Below are 20,445 nucleotides of genomic sequence, written 5' to 3'. Positions count from 1 at the left end.
ATGCTGTCTAATTGGCCAGTTAGCCATGGCTAACACTGTCAAGTATGTTCAGAAGAGACCAGGAGGAGACCATTAGTGCTGCATAACTCCCAGCGGTCCTCTTCTTCATCGCAGTTTCGCCGTCTTCATCTCTCTCTCTCTCCCACTCTGAAGGTATAGCACCAGCAGCCACTGTATTCCTTTTTTATGACCATCAGAAAATATTCTAATGTGGCCCTTTATTCATACAAGTGTGCGTCCCTCCCCGCCTGCTCTCTCTTTTACGCTCCTGTCCTCTGATGGGTGCTGTGAGCCTCTGATTTTATCCTTATCCCCGGGCCCCGTCCCCCGAGCACTTTAACCCTAATGAGGCACAGACGGCCATTGTGTCGGCTCTCCCAGACTATTCCTGCGGCATGACTGACAGCAGCTGAGCTCCAGGGGAGGCCTTAGATCAAATCTAGCAGCTTTGCACATCATTAGCGGTGCGTCAATTGGCAGGATTGCTCTCTTGTGTCCAAAGAGGCCAGGTTGACTTCTCCTTTATACAATAGAGTTAAGAGTTAAATCCAAAAGAACCAACACCCAATGTTGAAAAGAACAAACCACACACGGCACGTTACATTACTACATTCTTCTGTTCTCCTCGGTGCTGCTATGACATTTGTTTGGAAAAAGCTACATCCAGACAAAATGCAGCAGGGAGGTATGATGGACATACTTGAGGGTACATTGCCTGAAAGTCTGTTTTTAAATCATTTAAACCTTTGTTCAATAAAAGAAGGATCCCAAAACACACTGGAGTTTTGTAAGAGTTGGCAAGAAAACTACATTTGTCTTATCAGCCAGGTCATATCACAAATCACTGCAGCAGAGGAAACATGTCCCATCCCTACTAATGAAGACGCCTGCTAATTCACCCAATTTGCCAAAAGCAACTCTGACTTAAGCCCATGTGGACTTCCATGTGTAAATGGAAGAACCTTAGGTTAACATCTGACAAGTATTCTTGTGAGAGATAGAGCATTGAACAAGACAAAAAAAGATAAAAAAAACACTAAAAAGAAGCTTTAAGTCCATTTATCTGCCAGTTCTCTGCTACTAAAGAATTACAAATACAAAAAAAAAATGGATATGGAGATGTACAAACTGTCTGCTCAACAGCCTCTGAGTTTGTTCCTCATCAAGACAAGGCTCAGCTTAACCACATTACAGCTTCCCAGTGGTATCTTTGGCATAAATCATTACAGAGCAGGTGCACCTGTTAACAAGTGTATGTAGTTCCCTGTTATACAATTTCCGTGTTTGTAGGCTATAATGTGGAGTCACAAATGCACAAAGCTGCAATAAACAGCCCAAAGTTTTAGTAAGAATATTTACCTGAGGGGAAGGATTTTACTACAATATGGTGTATGAGATGTCTACTAAGCAAGGATGTAGATATCATTAATAATAAATCAAGAAAATAACCAACAGAAACAGTGAAAGACATGTAGTAATTATTTTAAAAAAACCTGCCAATAGACAGACAGCTACTATGTTAAACTCTTTTTTACTCAAAAGATCAGGCATGTCGAACACTTGATTATCAATGACTCATTTTAAATGAATGAGTGAAGTTGTAGTTTTACGGATAGGAGATGACTTCGAGGAGAAATTTAACAAAGTCTTTCTTCAGTCCAATTTCTTCTAATCAAGCCCAAGTTGAGCAGCATTGTTTGTTGAAAATCCCAAGGACATAATTGGTCCCTTTCCCTCCTCTTCCTCTCTGGGGCACAAACCAATCTAGCCATGACAGAAGGCTCTACAACAAGACGATTAAAATCCCAACTCAGCCTATGTTTCCCCTCTTGGCAAATCCACTGATTTTGCTGTCCTTTCCAAAGCCCATTAGAAGCCACCTCCTTGGCAGATAACACGCGGTGACAGTTTTTTTTTCCCACTGTGTGACTTGTCTGTGCGTCAGGGATGGCTGCATAATATTTTTAGGTTAGTGGGCTTTCTGTAATACTCTGTCACCATATTGCCTGTTACTGTTCTACTGAGCAAGGAAGTCATAATTCTTGATGCGTTAGACATTAGAAGAGACTGCAGGTGTGCGGGGAATCATCCAGGTGGGGCTGTGAGGAACTCTGTCAGAGCGTTAGACGTAGTTGAAAATGAACATTTTTGCTCATTTAACTTGTAAAAAAAAAAAAAGATTTGTATGAAATCAAAAAGGAAATTACTCACTTTGGAAGTAAAAATGACTTGCATTAGAATGGTTAAGATAAGAAAGTTTCCCTAAGTAACAAAAGAAAGCTGGAGGGATTTAGAATATGTAATACTCAAGCGAGGACCTCTGGCAACATGCAAAGAGAACATCTTTCTGGACCACCTTGAAGAGACAAATTTCCTATTAAAAATCCATTTCTGGTCTTAAAATGCCACTGGCTAGAGAGTAGGACACTTAATTAGAAATTCTCTGCACAGTCCACGCAAGTCATGGCAGGAATAACAAGTAAGATCACACTGCACAGCTGCAATCAGTAATCAGAATCAGTAAATGTACACAACATCAAAACACATTAATCTTATCTGATTCATTGAAAGCCCTTCACATATATTACAGCTTTTTCATCATTGGAGAGATTTTACGTTCAGTAGATACCAAAGAGAGCACACTTCCTCCCTGTTTTGGCTTTAATGCCGGGGTTTGTTGTCCATCAATCCGAGGTATTATCCCCCATGTAATGCAGACACACACACCTGTGGAATTTCAATCGATTGGATGTTTTACTTCACCAAACTGTCTCTCATCATTCTCTCTTTTGTGCAAATTCAATTTCACAGAAAAGCCAAACTTGGATGAAAGGTGTGACTGTTTGCTGGATTAATTTAACCGAATAGTGGTTCAGGCGAGGCACAAATAAGAACTGTGATCAATTTCTCAGCTCAGTAGAAATAAGTAATATCAGACCGACAGCATCCAAACAGGCTGTCCTTCACATGTACCTATAAATGTAAGTTTTCCCTCATACAGACCGCAGATCCACATCACAACACTACATCCATCTTTTCTGCAAATTCCTGAATACTGTATAGCTTGCATATCAATTTCCCAAAGTATTGAAAGAATTATAATGAAAAAAACACTGCTGTCAGTTAAGACATACAACGAAGCAGCAGACACACCAACAGGAGGACTGGCACCATACTGATAAAGGAGAAACAAAGAGAATCAAAGAAAAGAGAGAAATCAAACCTTTGCCATGTACAGTAAATATGCAGAGGTTGAGTTTCTGAGGTTGCACACACACACAAACTTTATGTAGCGGAGCATCAGCAAACTTGCAAGAACTTGCAGATATTCTATCAGGAGTTGGGGAACATATTTCTTTATGAAAAGATAGGGCACAGCCTTGTATTACACTTCTAGAAAAATTTCTATAGTGGTTACTCCTTACTCGATGTTTGTTTGATTTGTTGCAGTTCTATCAACAACTGAATTACAACAACTCAAATGCTTCCACTCTCACATGGTTCCCCAGTTGTTCGAAAAGTAATTTCAGTGGTACAGTGACTGGCAGGAAAAGGTTGCATGTGTTAGGGTGGAACTAACATGGTGTATGATAATGAAAAATGTTTTGATGTTTAATTCAAATCCGCTGGCAACTGTGGAGTTTTCAAGAGAGAGAGCGTCAGGGTCCAAGGAAGCGAAGGTACTGTATGAAATCACTGACTGTATCAGGTGCAAAAGTCCCTCACTTTTTTAATACAGCACACACACACACACACAACACTGATTGAGTTACACTTCAGATAATTAGTCTCCTTCAATTAGACTCAAGCACAATATGTTCTAGTGAGACGGCACTCTAAATTATTCTGATGGGTGGGACTAGTTGTGACACAGATGGCCTATAAACACAGCCAGTGCTCATTTAGGCTCTACAAAGACAGCAAGCCATTGTCCTTGATTTAAAAAAAAAGAAAAAAAGAATACATCATTTTTTAAACTAACTGTACTTTTTTATCAAACGCTACACAAACAGGAGTAAATAATGCATCTCACGGAGCCCATTTTTAGTACATATTTGATACACTAGTGAATGAACGGTGCATTGACTCAAAATGAACTACAGTGCCCATGTTCATCATATTCTCAGCGTAGGATATATCCTACGGTTCAGTGATGACTCATACCTTGCACATTGTGTCTCTCTCTGCATCTCTCCGTTTACCATGATTTAAGATATTAGGAATCACTACTCTTAGAGTAGCTAGAGGGAAAATAGGGTGAAAGAGGAAGGAAGGTGCTTGGGGCAGGGGAGGATGAGCTCAGTTATACTCTCTATACCAATTGAAGAGCAAAACTTTTTAACAGCACTTTCAAGTATTTGCAGATGACAGCAGTCTATTACACACGTAAGTAGAATCTTGGTCAGGTGCCAAATCTGTACTCTGCTGGTCTCGCTCTTACAGGAAATTAAAGCACTGATATGTAAAATTCTGAAATTGACTGCAGTCATTAAATATTCACCAGCACACCAACAGGAGAGACAGTGCTTTATAGCAGACTACTAGAATACTGAAAATCCCTTTCCCCTCTGCACTAGCTTCTGGCAACAGAGGCCTAAAACGAGAGAAAACAACAAATTCACTCAGATATGTGACAGGAAAGAAAAATAGCCTTGCTGCATATCTTAGCCTACATGGGGAAGATTGGACGCAGTCGGCCTGTTCAGCCTGTGGCTACATCAGTGAAGACGATTTACAATTATAATGTCCACATCTCCAAATCTGTACAATGACCATTCAGGTTGATTAGCTATATGAAGTTACAGTAATTAAACCCTAACAAGACACAGAAGTCATGTTAGTATTTCTCTTTATCTTCACTAACAAGCCAGGAAGGTAAATTAACACCTCTGACGCATACAGCTCCTTGTATTGACTGTCACGGGAGCCTAGTGAATGGGAAGAGAAGCCAATCACTCCAGACAGAGACACAAAGAGCGATACCTGTATTGACATACGTGGACAACTAGTCACTTATTGTAAAGAAGATCCATGAACAATAGACCCACCGTGTGCCATCAGCTTTCCAGCTGACTTTGTATGGATTCTGCTCCAGGAAACGAAGGTTTTGTCTATCCATGGATACAGGCTGCGCACCAGGAAAGCCAGATCTGCAACAAAAATGAACAGACAATGAATGACATTTGATCAGTGACCCCCACAACTATGACCTCCAATGGTAATCCAATAAATGCCCAACCCTCATCAATGCATGCACACCAGGGCCAATAGGTAGTAAACAGTTCAGAGTAAAATGTTGCCTTGAAGTGCATCACAATTCAAAGAAATCCCATGGATAAAAGATGACTATCACATAAAATGGTTACTATATTCTTCTGAAACTAATATCAGATTTTTATGAACACTATCCCAAATATAATTTATTGACATTGTCAGCATAACTGTTGAGGGAAATAAATAAGCTGTCTTCATGCATGAATGATGGGTAATTATGACAAGGTGTGTAATAAGCTGTAATGACTGCAGCCCTCATATATGACCTCTGGAGAATACTGGCTGGTTCCATGTATGAGACACTGAATGGATGAGCTCATAAAACACCTCTTTGACAATGTATTTGTTATATTTGATAATTAATTAATTGTTTCAATCATTTTTTAAGCAAAATTGCCAAAAAATTGCTGATTACAGCTTTGCATATGTAAAGATTTGTTGCTTTTCTATATTTATTATATCAATAAGATATCAAATTGATTATCTTTGGGTTGAGGACTGTTGATTGGACAAAACAAGATATCTTAAGATGTCCTCTTGGGCTCTGAGAATTGTGATGGGCTTTATTTCTTAGTTTTTTTTACTTTTCATTGAACAAATTCAGAATGATAACATGAAAAGATCATATTAGGTTGAGCAGTATGTTGAATTAAACACAGGGATTTATCAGGCAGTGATAGCTTTCATCAGCATGGTAATCAGCTGTGCAAGTCTTACTATTCTTGCTCAACTGTCTTACAGTTTAGGCTAAGTCCTAAAAATATTATTTTACTATTTTATTATTTTGTTTTCATTTTCTAGCCTTTTTGTAGGAGAAAAAAAAATGTGAATTGACCCCCAGCTTGGAAAAAGAGAGATTGTTTTTTGGCCCATATTGCCCTGCCCTGCATCATAATATAAGTCCCTTGAATGTTGCTATGTGATATTAAAATTATGGCTCTTAGGAGTCACTGTACCTATGAATCACGCTTGGACTTTACTAAACGTTACTTCCTTATTCAAGCTAAAGTTTAGGACCATTCTTAAGACCATTAAAAAAGTTTTATACATATGGGCCCGAAAAATAAAATCAACGCCTCTGCATCAGTGGGCATCCTTACTGGCAATCATAAAGGTACACATAATGAAGGATGAGCTCATTAAAACACCTCTTCGACAGTATGTTTGTTTTGTGGTAGGAGGTAAACATGCGTGGGAGACATTGGATGGCATGGACCTTAAAGGAATGCACAAGGTACCACAAAGTGGGGCACAACAGCTAATTCCTGTTCTAAACACATACAGACATCCAGAGCAAATACTACACTCATAACTACATTTGGACCATGTTATATTATTAGATACAAGCACACACACGGGTATAACAACTGAACAGTAACAGTGGAAACAGCAGGTGGTAGAAGAAGCAGTGTGGACTGTTTCTTCTGCTGTGTCACTGGACACGACAGTAGAGTGGACTCTCTGCAATGTCATTAAAAAAGCTGCAGCAGCATTTCTCATGAAAAAAAAAAAAATCTATTTCTGACTCTCTCGCCTGTCTGAAAGTGTCAAGATCTAAAAAAAAAAAAAAAAAGGTGATTTAAGACAAATGAGTCACTCACAACACGGCACAGTACACCCACATATGTGTGCACACGCAGTTTCCCAAAGGGATACGAGGAGGGCAAAGGGGGGGTTCTTACTTTTCCCACTCGGCCATCTGCTGACACATTCTCTGGACCTCGCCTAGCTTGGGCTGTGTGGTGATCTGTGTGACACCTTTCACCGAGATGCCTTCAAGGAATACGGCACCCTAGGAGGAAAAAATACAGAAAGAAAACAGAAGGTTGGAAAATGAACAAACACTCATACCCTCCTACACATACAAAAAAACCCCAAACTTCTCCATACAGTTGAAACTTTTCCAAAACAGCTGCTTCTTTGCTTTTTTGGGTCACCGTGTGCATAGACAATGGGTTGGAATATCATGAATCCAGCTTTCCTTTTGACCTCTGCACTTTAAAAGCCATTTCCACTTCATAAAACCTGCTCCTCTGCTTCAACTACCAAGAAACTGGACTTTACTGTCTCCTCGCTATCTTAACCTCCTGTCCCCCTGTTTCTACAGGAATCAGCTCATATCTTGCGCCACAGAGACGACATCTGTAGCACTCACTTTTTTCAAAAGAGAATTCTTGCTCGTTCCCTGCATTTCCTAATCGTACTTATTTATCTTCTGACATGACATTTTCCCTCTCATTATCACCAGATGAGTCTTAGGAATGAGTATAATATGATAATATATGCCAATTAGAACAGAAACAGATAATGTATGATAATATGTGTCACCCAAAGAACCATTAGTGCATATGTTTTGAGTATGAATGGTGGCGGTGGGAAGGAAAGCCCAATAATGGTCTTATGAATTTCATTCTCCATCTTTCAGTCTAGCGGGGGTTTAGGTGTAAATGACTTTGGGGCTACTGCTTGTTCACATATTGACTCATTTACACCAGTTTACCTTGTTTGCTTGAAGGGGTGAGAACAGTGTCATTTGAACTTTGGTAGCACCAAACAGCCACACTAATACCATCTAAAAGTGTGTGTCTCAGTCTTTAAAACACAAGGTGCATACTCTATTAATCAACAACTGGTTAAATTTGAAAGCCTAGGATAATAAAATGGACTGAGAACAAGGGTGAGGAAATATGATTGAAATCCTTATGATATTAATTATAATATTTTCCAAAATCAATACATATCATGGTGGAACATGTAGACATGTAGACATAGCAATGGACTGTTTTCTACTGTTATGCATTACATCAGATTTCAATGACTAGTTTTGTTAGTTGTGATTACATCTTACACCAAATCATTAGTTTTGATTAGAGCTGGAACAATTAGCTGGTTGAATAATTACTCAATTTAATGAAATCTTATTCAGCCATTGCATACTCTTCATGTTTTTACTCTTCACAGGATCCCATCATAATTAGTCTGTATACCAAAGTTCTGAACCAAAAATCAGTCATTAAAAATGAGTGATTGATCATTAATTAAGCTTTCAGAGAGCAGAGAGACTGTATTCTACAGGTTACACTATTTATGGAGAAAAAACATTCACACTATATTATGGTCCCATGTTATCTAAAACAGGAGGATATGACAGCTATAATGATTTCAATTAATGTTATTGAGCGTGAAAAATGTGAAAAAACATTTTTGAATGGTGATTCTTGAATTTTGTAATTAATAATACGGGTTTAAATCCAACCCCGGAACATCTTCTATGAATAATAAGTGTTTCCCTTTTTCCAGTATTTTGTATATTCTGGGTCACTTTAGGAAAAGTCATAAAATTTCAAGCTAAAAGAATGGTTCAAAGAATGGCTCAAATTTGACCTGAACAGTATATACTAGTAAAGTTTAAGTCATTTTTTCAATTAACCAACATTTACTGGTTTCCATTTTTCTTTGTCACGTATGATAGAAAATTGAATATATTTGTGTTTCGGACTGTTGGTCAAACAAAACGAAACATTTGAAGATCTTGGGCTCTGAGAAACCATCTCACTATGTTTTCTAACTCCTAACCCCATAATCCTAACCCTTGTTAGGTTGTTACTCTATGTTTTGACATTTCATGAACAAATTGATAACATACATTTGTGGAATGACAACACGATAAGATCACATCACTACAATATGATTCTGCTGAATGTTTATACATAATAATATTAAATTACCCTAACTGGGGGCACTGTGCAATCTCAGCTGATGGATGGTCATATTGAGCTATATATTTTAATGGTTTGACCATATTAAAGCAGAGTGCACACAAGTCCATGAGAGACAGGAATCTGATTCCTTTGACTGCATCTCCCTCGCTGAGGATGGAGGATGAATGATGGGTCAACTTTTTCTCTTTGTTCCAGGGATCACAACATAAACTAAGCCTCAGTATGTGTGCTATCCAAAGTGGCTAAGCAGTGATTATACTTTTCATGTCAAAACTCAAAAAAAAGTGTTTCATCTAAGCACATTTTATGACGTTTCTTCTCATAACAGCCAATTGACCGCCTACCAGTCTGACTCTGGAGCAGGCCACTCAACCAAGAGACGGTACTCCTTAATGGCAGTGAAGTAATGCAGTCTGCTGCTCTCTCCTCTGGCTTCTTCCCTCTCCACCTGTCTGCTGCATCACATTATGAACAATTAGATTTGCCTTGATTCAGGTTTTCAGTAAACTCTGTGCACTGACACTAATAAATAAATATCACAAGCTTGTATTTGGATGTGACTGTAATTAGTACACGTGTCGCACTATCAGATCCATTTCTTTATTTGTTTTCTACTGTCTGACCTCTGCTGTTTTTGCCTTTCTGTTGCCTCTACACTAACTGCTTGTAATGTTGGTGAGACCATTTGAATTTAGGCTTCTTTTACTGGATGAGAGCACTGGCTTAATGTAGACAGGAGCAAACCTAATTACATGCAACTTGAGATGATTCAACGCTTCTAATTTCACCAAACTGCACTGATTAAAGCTTTACATGAAGACAGGGAGACAGCTTTTATTTAATCAAAATTATACCTTTCCCAGCAGCTGAGAAGATGGAAAGTGGCATATCTCTCTGAATTTGTACATATAATTGAAGACTCTCATCGCTTGGAAGGGAGGCCTCGCTATAGACTCTACATCACTCTGCTTGAGATCCATGTCATGCAGAGAGGGACCAAGAGATTTTCTACTTAACAGTCCATTTCCTGGAGCTCTCCACGAGTCTTACCAGTTTTAGCTTCTCTTTCTTTCGTTTGCCAGGCGCTGACCCAGAGGAGCTGGGCCCCGACTCCTGGCCAACTGCGTTACCGTCGTCGTCCACGTCCCCGTCATCGTCGTCGAAGCACCACTCAGGCAGCGCGGGGGCAGCGGGTGCGTCCTCCTCATCACCATAGCGACGGAAAAGCTCTTTGAGGTAGTCTCCCTTGTAGATCCCAGGGGCACGGGCCTGGCCGAAAGCAGCCACAGCTGCCTCAACGCTGATAAGAGCCAGAAAACACATGGAGGGCGTCTTTTACAAAGGGTTATTTTTTATACTGTTATGATGACCAAACTTTTAACTTTTATGTTGACTAAAACTTCATATAAGGGGGTCATATTTATGCATTATATAGGTGTATTTGTGATTTACTCAATTTCTCATTTAATTGGTTTATCACTGTCGTAACTTGAGCTGTAAGTATCAGTCACCAAAATTAACCAGCAAATATATTGATACTCATTGGCTTACATTATGGTAAATTGAATAAGTTGAAAAGTCCAACTGAAATTACATTTAATCATCTCTCTTTGCAGTCAAAAATAATGTCAACATGTCTCTTAAATGTATTGTTAATAGTTTTGTATTTTTAGAGTGAAGCTTTCTATCTCAGCCGGCTGGTCGGGCGTGTTGGAGGTTTGATTGACATTAGCCGGCGGGCTAACAGTGCTACACCGTACGGAACAGAATAAACAAACTGCTGTAGCTACGAGTCATGGACAGACAGTGTGTTGTTAACAGGGATTTTGAAGAGAATGAACAAACCAGCATCCAACTGGCCTGAAGTGACGTGCTGCAGCTGAGCAGATAATTAGCTATCTAGCCTGCACCGCTAACATCAGTTAGCAGTGGACGTTTCCCCAATGTTTGTTTTGTGGCTCATTCAACTAAGCTAAAGTGCAGGATAAGACATGTTCGTGTTTGTAAGTTAGATAAGAAGGAGACTTTGGCAGGAAAGCTCATGTGGGTTGTTGTTCAGAGTCTGTGGCTCTTGTGTTGTGTAGCAGGATGCTGTCAGGCTCAGTGTGACCGTCTGTTCTGCCTATGATAGAACACCTCGTTATCGCTTTATGCATGATTTGATTTGCTGTATTGAAAGAAAGACTCCAGCTATGAAAGTGGATGATGGAACTGCAGTTAATAAAAATAATGTAAAGCTAGGGGGCACAATGATGAAATCAAAGAATTTAAAATAGAAATTTCTCCATTTTGGTTTATGATTTTGTCTTTGAGAACACAGGACAAGTGATTTACAGAGCACATATGTACAGTATGCTGTGATAGACAAAAAGCCATTTAATTTCAGTTGGACTTAAAGATTTTGGACTGTTGGTCACACAAGACAAGTAATTTGAAGACATTACCTCAGACTCTAGGAATGGATGGGCATTTTTCACTGTTTTCTGACACTTTATGGATCAAACAATCAACTAATTAACTAACCAGCAAATTAATCAATAATGAAAATAATCGCTAGCTGCAGACCTAATCATAACTCATGAGTCATGACTAGCCATATACTGTATAAACAAACAAAAAAAATACCCGTGTGAACCATTTGATAGTCATATTTTTTCATTTCATTATTCTATTTTTAGCAGGAAAAAACAGCAGAGCAATGTAGAACCATTAGCAGCTGTGGGACTGACTCAGTTTAGAATCGGTTTTCCAGCAGGTTTCCTGTTCACCCACAGTAAGGACAAAAGCAGTAAAAATATAAATTCCGAGGGAACAATAAGGTAGATTATTGAGACATAAGTAGTTACAATTTTGATTCAGAAGAAGGAAATATCTGTAAATGTTTAAATTGTAAAAAAGAGGGAGAATGTCTGATGTGATGTGAGATTTTGTACCAAATATACAGAAAAATTATCTTTTAAACCATAGTTGTTATTAAAAGCAGGTATTGGGTTCATTTGTAATAGCTCTGGTTATTCTTCCAAGTCTTATGGAGTTATGTCTTGGCAAAATAGAACAAAGCGAAGATGGGAGATGGTGATAATATAGTTGATAGTACAAATTAATACTACTAAGTACTGTATAATTATGAAAATTTAATAATTTAGATTGCGAATGTACAACACAATGATGTGTTCAAGGAGAAAGTTTTAGATGGATTTTATAAGCTCTATTGTAGAATCTAGCTGTTGGTTCAGTAAGTTCTGAGGTAGTACGAGACCAAATTGGGAGACATTAGGACATTTTTCAAAGTATGACGGCATGAAAATATGTTCTAGAAACAGAAAGCGTGAGATATGGCCTGATCTGATTGCGAACATACATTTTCTTTTCCAAGTCTTTTATTAGTCTCTGGATATGCTCTTCAAAAGTGAGGTGAGTGTCAAGATAAACACCAAGGTCTTTAAAATTCTGCACTATAGTAAAGCTCGGATTGGCCAGAACTATGAAATGAGACATAGACAAAGGTTTCCTAAGGGGGAATGGAAATATCTTGCAATACATGATACAGGATGAATTTAATGCCCCAAGAATATTCATTACACAGGAAGTGGTGGGCGGTGGGATGGTTTTATCCAGCCTACATGTCTACAGCGGCTTCCAGGGATTTTGCTCCCTCAGACTGCTGCTCCACCTCTGACTAAAGACACATCCTCATCCCCCTCTGCTCAACAGTTGTAAATTATTTAAACATCTCTGTCGTGGGGTGATGAGCTAAGTCACTGCTAACTAGCCAGCTTCTTTGTTTAGCCTGTGTTGATTAGTACTGACAGCGCAACTTCTCGTGCCATCAAACAAACAGAAACTATCATGAGAAGACAAAGATTATCAGCTAAAAACAGGCCGACAGGACAGGGATGTTTTTTTTTTTAAACCAGAGTAATGACGCATATGGTTGGTGTTGTCATGCAAGACGTCTACTCAAACACTGTGGAACGAAACTGCACCCCCAGCAGTTTGAGTGATCGAAGGGGGTCAGACCTTACCTCCAGTCCATCTTCTCCACCAGGTATGCACATATCAGAAAGCCTGTCCGATTGAAGCCATGCGTGCAGTGAACACCTTCGGGAGAAAAGAAAGAGGCAGCACAGAAATCAAAAAACTCAGAGTCTCACTTTAAATTTACATTCATATTAAAAAGGCATTTACCAATTTTAGAAGCGCACTAGGAGAATATGCTTAAAGCCAACACATCACACCAATCCATCTTCCGCCCTATATCTGCTCGACGCCTTCACGCAATCAATTTTATGTAGCATAATGTGAGAGGCGTCATTATGTCAATAGCCCTGTGGTTTGGCACAATCTTATCCCAATGTGTTCCCATCTCATATCAGTAACATCAGTGTTCTTTGAGATGTACTGAGGCTGAGTCCATGTTTTGAGCAGGGGCATCAAATCACACACACACTCAAAAGACTCACAGGCTGATCCCTCTCTCGTCAGAGGGCGATCCTGCCTTTAAACACCCACATCAAATATCAGTCTGACACCAGTACACACAGAAGAGAATCAGAGACAGATGAAACATTCAGGGAGAGGGGGAAAAAAAAGAGGATGAAAAGGGCACAGGAGCAAACAAAAAACAGAGAGAAATTGTAGGCTTTGTTTTGAAGTGAATTGGACTTGTCTGTTAAGCTGAAATTGAATTTCAGGGGAGAAAAAAAAAAGCTTTCTTGAAGGCACAAGTAGCCCCCTGATGAGTTCAGTCATATTTGTTCACCATTTCAATCAAGAGCAAAAATGTTCATCTATAAAAATACAACAATGTCCAACTAATTCTGTAACACAGCAAGCAACCTTGTCACGAACAAGCGTTCTTCGGCAGGTACACAGCAGGGTTCAAACTGCACAAAACAAAACCTTCTGACTCTCATATTTCCCCGGTATTGAAAGTTCGCCTGGCAACGTCAAGCACTAATGAAGATGAAATGAACGTCAGAAGATGGGGGATCACATTTACCAGTCCAACTGTCTAATTTGGACATGAGTAACACAGAGACAACAAAGCCTAATCACCAGCTGGCAGAAGACAGGACATTGCTGAGATGACATTCACACATTCTGCTCTGATGTTCGAGCAAATTTGATTTAAGAGACAAGCAGCAGTTAGTAGGTAAGAGCAGATCTGAGCAGGATTATAAGATGCTAGAGTGAAGTGTAAGAGAGCACCCTGCTGTCACTGCTGTGAAAGTGCAACTTCAATATCAATGTGTGTTTGGTAACGTCTCCCAGGATGCCTTTAGGCGGTAAAATATTATTCCTAACCATTATTTTGAACTGAAAAGGAAATGACGGGAAGCTGCTAAAAAAATAAGTAGAAAAAAAACACCCCAAAACCTTGAATGAGGTCGTATTAGAGCGATTATCCAAAAAACTACATAAATAAACAACTAATTTGTATACACAACATATATCTGACACTGCCACAATTATCTCAAAAACAAAAATAATCATGTTTTCCCAAAATCATTAATATTCCATAAACATTGTCAATTAAGGTCACAGTCGGAGTTGAATACGTGGGATGGTTCACTTTTGAGATACATCTCCCAGCTGTGATGGAAACTAGAGCTGCAACAATTAGTTGATTAATCGTTCAAGAAAAAATTCTCTTATTCCTGCTCCTCAAATGTGAATATTATTTGATTTCTTTAGTTCTCTATAATAGTTAACTGACTATGTTTGGGTTGTGGACTGTTGGATGGGACAAAACAAGACATTTTAGGTTGCATCTAAGGCTTGACATTTTTCACCATTTTCTGACATTTCTGGACCAAACGCCCAATTGATTAATAGAGAAAATTAACATAATAATGAATTGATATGGAATGAAAATAATTGGTAGTTACAGCTCGAATGGAAACTATTTACACACACACACACACACACACACAGTAGAGTGTCAACATTGAGCAATCAGCCTAACAATGTTTATGGCCCAAATTATTTTTATTTTATGTGTCAGCAATGCAGAATGAAAGTAAACACAGACTGATATATTAAGTTACGTAACCTGCACCCATTACTCCAGTATTTCCATGTGATTAATATAACACAGTTGAGACAACATCTACACACTTTTCACTTTTAAAACAAACGTATTTAGTCAGCTTTTAGCCTTGACGCCTAGATGTCTTTTCAACTAAAGATCAATTTGTTCACCGGGAGATGAGTGTTGTTTCTCATGTAAAACGCCTACACACTTATATAACCTACACATTTATAAAACCAACAAAATAACGACCTGCACGCTATAGATGCTGCTTTTTCAAAAGGACGTTGAGAGCCATGCAAATATGGAAATGTGGAAATACCCTCCCCGTCTTTCACTATGATACCAAACCCGCAAACCTTGAGGAGGACATCGAGCCTCCAGCTGCTATATGGAACTATTCTGTGATTGGTTGTTCTGAAAAGCTGTGAAGAGTGTAACTGTGTGAATATGAAAGATGCCTACTGAAAAGAAGAGTGTGTGTGTGTGTTTTCAAATAAAACATGAAACCTCACTGGCTTTTGGACCTGTCCATTTTTAGAGAAAGTCTGCTCTCTGTTGGACACGTCGGGTAACGCTACTAATAGGCTGGTCTAGTCCTGCACTTTATGACCAGACGTAAATGTAGCTTTGACACAAAAATATTAGGTCAAGGTCAACTTACAAGCTTTTTTCAGAGATTTCCCAAAGACAAGAATGAACTCTGACACTCAAATATAGTTTAAATTACACCTCGATACCCAAGTAAGTTTAAAAATATGTTACGCACAAACTACAAAATGATAGAGGCTATATGAATTTATATTTTGATTAAATACACAACATTTATGATGTATTACTGAAGTAAAGACAGAATAACATTAGGTCAAGGTTTAATTAAATCTGGGTGCAACGTGTGGAACAAAAGAGAATAAAAAGAGAAATTAAGTTATTTTAAAGAAGACTTTAAGAAGACTTTACAGCCCATTTAAACTATCACAGGAATAATGCCAACAAATGACCAATAAAAGCACTTATTTTGAACAAGTAAATGATATAAAAACATGAGTATGGCCAACAGGCATAATACTGCCCTGATAGATGACCCTCCTCTGCTGTCCCGCCTGCCTGTTCTGTGTCAGAAGTTATTAAGCCTCCGGTAAAATATTTTGCAAGGGACAAGCTGACCAACATTTTAAAAATAGCTGCCAGAAACTGCACAACTACACAATTACCGTCACATCAAAATTACTCCTGGGACATAATATCTTCAAATAATATGCTCACTGTGAACTACAGAGTAAGCAAGCACATAAAGGAATGTGAGGGTCACACAGTAAGAAAACCCTCAGAGAAGCTCAACACGCCTCAGGGCAGTTTAACATCAGTCTATTGCAAAATGAGAGAGACAGTTTTATGTACTTAGAAATGAAGCAGATGCATCATACTGAGAGGAATAAATAGAAGCTTCAGTGTTTAAGGAGTCAAAACTGTAGGCTGGAAAAACACTGACATTAACAAAATCAAAATTAGATACTGCTTGGGAAAAGCTTTTCCAAACAGTCTGAGCAACATCTGTTTTTACACTTCTTGAAACTCTACTTTTAATAGATCTTCTGTGAGGAGAGGTCATGTCATCTTTCTTAAAAACACACACAGACAGACAGACAGACAGGGTACCATTGTTCCAAAAGCTTAACTACTGACATTATACTGTATGGCACACTGATCCAATCATTTTCTTTCACTGAACAACTTTGGCCATCCAAGGGAAAAATGTTTAAAATCTATTATTCTCTACTACTTCACTAAATATTACTAGATCTCTGCTTCTAAATCTATTTTTTAAAGAAAGATTAAAGTCAGAAATATTATACTTTAGTATCCGACAGCTTGCTCACGCTTTTATGGGAAAAATTCTCTGAAACTAATCATCTGGCCCAGTATACGTTTTCATAGACGGGTCTAATTCTTTGATAAAATAGTGCAATGGTGGGATTGTTTCCTGTACTGTACTGTACTTAAGATACGAAATCATAGAACACATTAAAAGTAACAATAGTTTTGATCCTACTGCTTCTCATATCTCTGTAAATTCCACATGATACATGATTTTAAAACAGGCTCACAGTCATATAAGTATTTCTGACTATTGAATCAGTGAAAAAGGGGGAACTGAAATGAAGCAAAATGAAAAAACAAATGATCTGCAATAAGTCAAACACATAATCTGTTATCGATTGAATCTAACTTTTAAGCCAAGTGCTCCTTACCTATTAATTCTGTAGGATTCTTCTCTATAAAGTGTTCACAGAACCTGATAAACATCCCAGTCGTCTCTTTTGATGGGCATTCTCCATGTCTAAAACAAAGAGAATGACATTAGTCTTGGTATGTTACCACTGAATGAACTACAAGAAAACTGAATGAGGACAATTTGTTTAGCTCAGGACAGTAAAATTACTCATACCCTTTACACTGAAGCTTCAAATATTTTATGCCGTCTTTTTCAATGTCGTTGCGGTCATAAAAGCGAGTCGTGTTCGTCAAATCCACAAGCAAACCCATTTTCACCTGGAGGAAGACAAAATGATATTTCATGTCATGGATTTTTCAATGTCAATATATCACTCAATCGGCACAGTATTTCAGTCTTCATGAGGGTACTTACTTTTAGACTTTTTAAGTAGTTTGACAGCATGCTCGGGTGAAATCTGTTCTCCTCTGCAACTTGGTCATCATATCTGGGACCCAACATTGTTTTCATTGGCAGGAATTTACCTAGAGGACAATTACACATAATGAATCAATGATGTTCAAGTATCAAAACATCTACGCTTGAAGGAGGATCCAAGCAAGACGACTGATAAATGGGTTCATTTCCTGCTGATTGTTAGTTTAATTACTTTATTCCTGCAATACATGGTGTGATATATCACTGAGAAACTGTGTCATAAATCATCCCATTAATCACACTTTGTCATACCAAATCAAATCTAAATATTTTGATGAATCCCTTATCAAATCAGGCTTGTCCATGGTTTTAAAAAACAGTGCATCAGCTAAGTGAGAACCAAGGAGAAAGTACATGCTGTGGAGGTGTTAAATAAAGCGTAAAAGAGACACAAATTGAATTGTTGGCATATAGAAATCAGTCAGTTAATTAATCTGGACCCATCCATGTGCGCTGACTACTACTATATGTCACTGTAACATTTTAAAGTGCCACCACCTCCAGCTGTGATTTGAAATTCAATATCTGACCGCACTGATACAAAGCAAACCTGGTGTGGAGATGGGCCTGGCAAGCAAGTAATGCTTTAAAGGAGAGTTTCACAATTTTTCAAGTGTGTCTTAAAACAACTGTCAGGCGCCTATATGAACACTGAAAGAGGTTTTCCTTACTGTAATCATTCCTCCTGTTCATACTGTCTGTTAAAAGATCACCTTAAAATGTGCTTTCAACTAAAGTGATGGGGGACAAAATCGGTCATTTCGTGCAAAAATGCATTTAAAAGTTGATGTGAAGTCTGAGTTAGTCACATGAAGTGGATATCTGCCACATTTACAGTCTTTTTAGCATCAAATTCCCTCTTTGTGTTTCCTCAGACAGTGTTTCCCTGTTGAGCTGTGGTGGAATAACAGAAAGAGGGACTTTGGCACAAAAAAGACTAACATTGAAAGATATCTACTTGATTTGACTAAATTGGATGCTGAAGCGTCATATTAGCTTCAGATAAACTTTTAAATGCGTTTTTTGCACAGAAGGAGGACTGTGGATTTTGGCCCCATCACTTACATTGTATGTGCATTATGAAGGATATTCTAATGATCAGTATGGGCAGGAGGAATGATTACAGCAAGAAAAAACAATTTCAATGTTCATTTGGGCTCCTGACTGTTGTTTTAAGACAGACTTGAAAAATTATGAACCTGTCCTTTCATGGATAACGACCACCACACTGCATAGCATCTTAAAGTGAAGCACAACCACGCTATCGCTTCGGTTTGTTTTGACACGTGATCGACAACGGAGCCAGCCCAACCCCGTGACTGTTTTCAAATATATTTTCTAAAAATGGGAAATAAATGAACGAAACACAGCCCACAAATAATTAAATTAGAATTATTAGCGAGGGGAAAACACGCATGTCTACAGAGAGTTGAATGTTGACAGAGCGTTAGCCACAGGTGCCACGTTAGCTAAACAAGCGCGAACCATTACAAACTTCATTCAGAAAACTGGCAAATTAAGTTGGCCTCGCTACAACTAAAAAACGTACACACTCTTTAAAACGTTTGAGCTCCTATAGTTCGTTAGTAACATCTAGTCAAATCGGAAGTCAATTTCACACCAACCATCACTTCTTTAAATAAAATAATATTAATTAGGACTACACTGCTCGTTAACTTGACAGTGTTGTGATGCTAACCTGGCATTTATGTGTGACTGAAAATGACCCAAAATAGCTACGTACTGCTTGTTATATCAGAACGTTTAGCAAATTAAAAAGCGGGTCATAACGTTTCCACTACTGCCAGCATGCTGTGCGATAAACACAAGACTCCCACTACGTAGCTAGTAGCATTAGCAGCGTGAATGAAGCTTGTTAATCTATCGTTGTGTTTTCTTTCTCTCACCGGCCACAGGTTGTCCTCTTCTAGGGCAATTCCGCCATCGAGGAGGGGGTCCGGTGTGTGACATGTTCAGGGGGAGAGGTTTCGGTGCAGTGAATCACTGGTAATAGTTAAAACCTCGCTACCCGTGTGGCTGGATGGTCACCCGGTGAGGTCGCGGTAATCCCTGGCTGTCGCTCACTCGAGCACCGCGGACTCAAGGCCCTCTGGATACTAATTCAGGACAATCATCCACTAAGTTTGAGCCCGATCAACCTCCTGACGGGCCGGCAGACATCTACACGAAACATATGTTGTTATGACTCACAGCAGAACAGCATCTCAGATATGAAGTTATATTTTGGTCAGCTTTCCGTACGTCCAGATTGTTAGCAAGTAGCTAGCATAACGTCATTAACGTAGCAGTCGCAAAACGAGCTAGCTAGCTGGGGCTAAACTAGCTAGCCTTCTTCTTCTGGTTGTTAATGTCTGTAGTTTAGACGGCATCCTGCGTAATACTGTCACCTGCAGGTACATACGAGAAAGGACACCAAACTACAAAATCCGTTTGGACACATGATCGCAGAACATTTATTTATGGGTTTTAAAACACACTGTCTTTTAAAAATGCCATATAACTTATATATAACTATATATATATGTGTGTGTGTGTGTGTGTGTGTGTGTGTGTGTGTGTGTGTAGGTAATCTGAAGAAATTTCACCCCATGCTTCCTGGAGCACCTCCCACAAGTTGGATTGGCTTGATTGGCACTTCTTACATACCATACCGTCAAACTGTGCTGTCCACAGGGTATGGC

The 20,445-nt window shown here is 38.8% G+C and overlaps 1 protein-coding gene across 1 annotated transcript in view; it reads right to left on the bottom strand.

Annotated features, from left to right (window-relative positions):
• The window catches only part of rngtt (RNA guanylyltransferase and 5'-phosphatase), a 92,227-nt gene extending 72,162 nt beyond the window's left edge, over positions 1–20,065 (bottom strand). The window contains exons 1-8 of the mRNA XM_067571633.1: positions 19,651–20,065; positions 17,681–17,790; positions 17,480–17,583; positions 17,283–17,371; positions 13,022–13,097; positions 10,047–10,296; positions 6,957–7,066; positions 5,049–5,150 (exon numbers count right to left, since the gene is read on the bottom strand). Coding sequence (XP_067427734.1) covers positions 5,049–5,150; positions 6,957–7,066; positions 10,047–10,296; positions 13,022–13,097; positions 17,283–17,371; positions 17,480–17,583; positions 17,681–17,790; positions 19,651–19,714 — 905 coding nt within the window. The 5' untranslated portion in view covers positions 19,715–20,065. The remainder of the gene's footprint in view (positions 1–5,048; positions 5,151–6,956; positions 7,067–10,046; positions 10,297–13,021; positions 13,098–17,282; positions 17,372–17,479; positions 17,584–17,680; positions 17,791–19,650) is intronic.
• Positions 20,066–20,445: the final 380 nt, after the last annotated feature.

Source organism: Thunnus thynnus, chromosome 18 (assembly GCF_963924715.1).
Source record: "Thunnus thynnus chromosome 18, fThuThy2.1, whole genome shotgun sequence".
Lineage (NCBI taxonomy): Eukaryota > Metazoa > Chordata > Actinopteri > Scombriformes > Scombridae > Thunnus > Thunnus thynnus.
The sequence above is the reverse complement of the archived record's forward strand: the minus strand, read 5'-3'. Positions and strand labels throughout refer to the sequence as shown.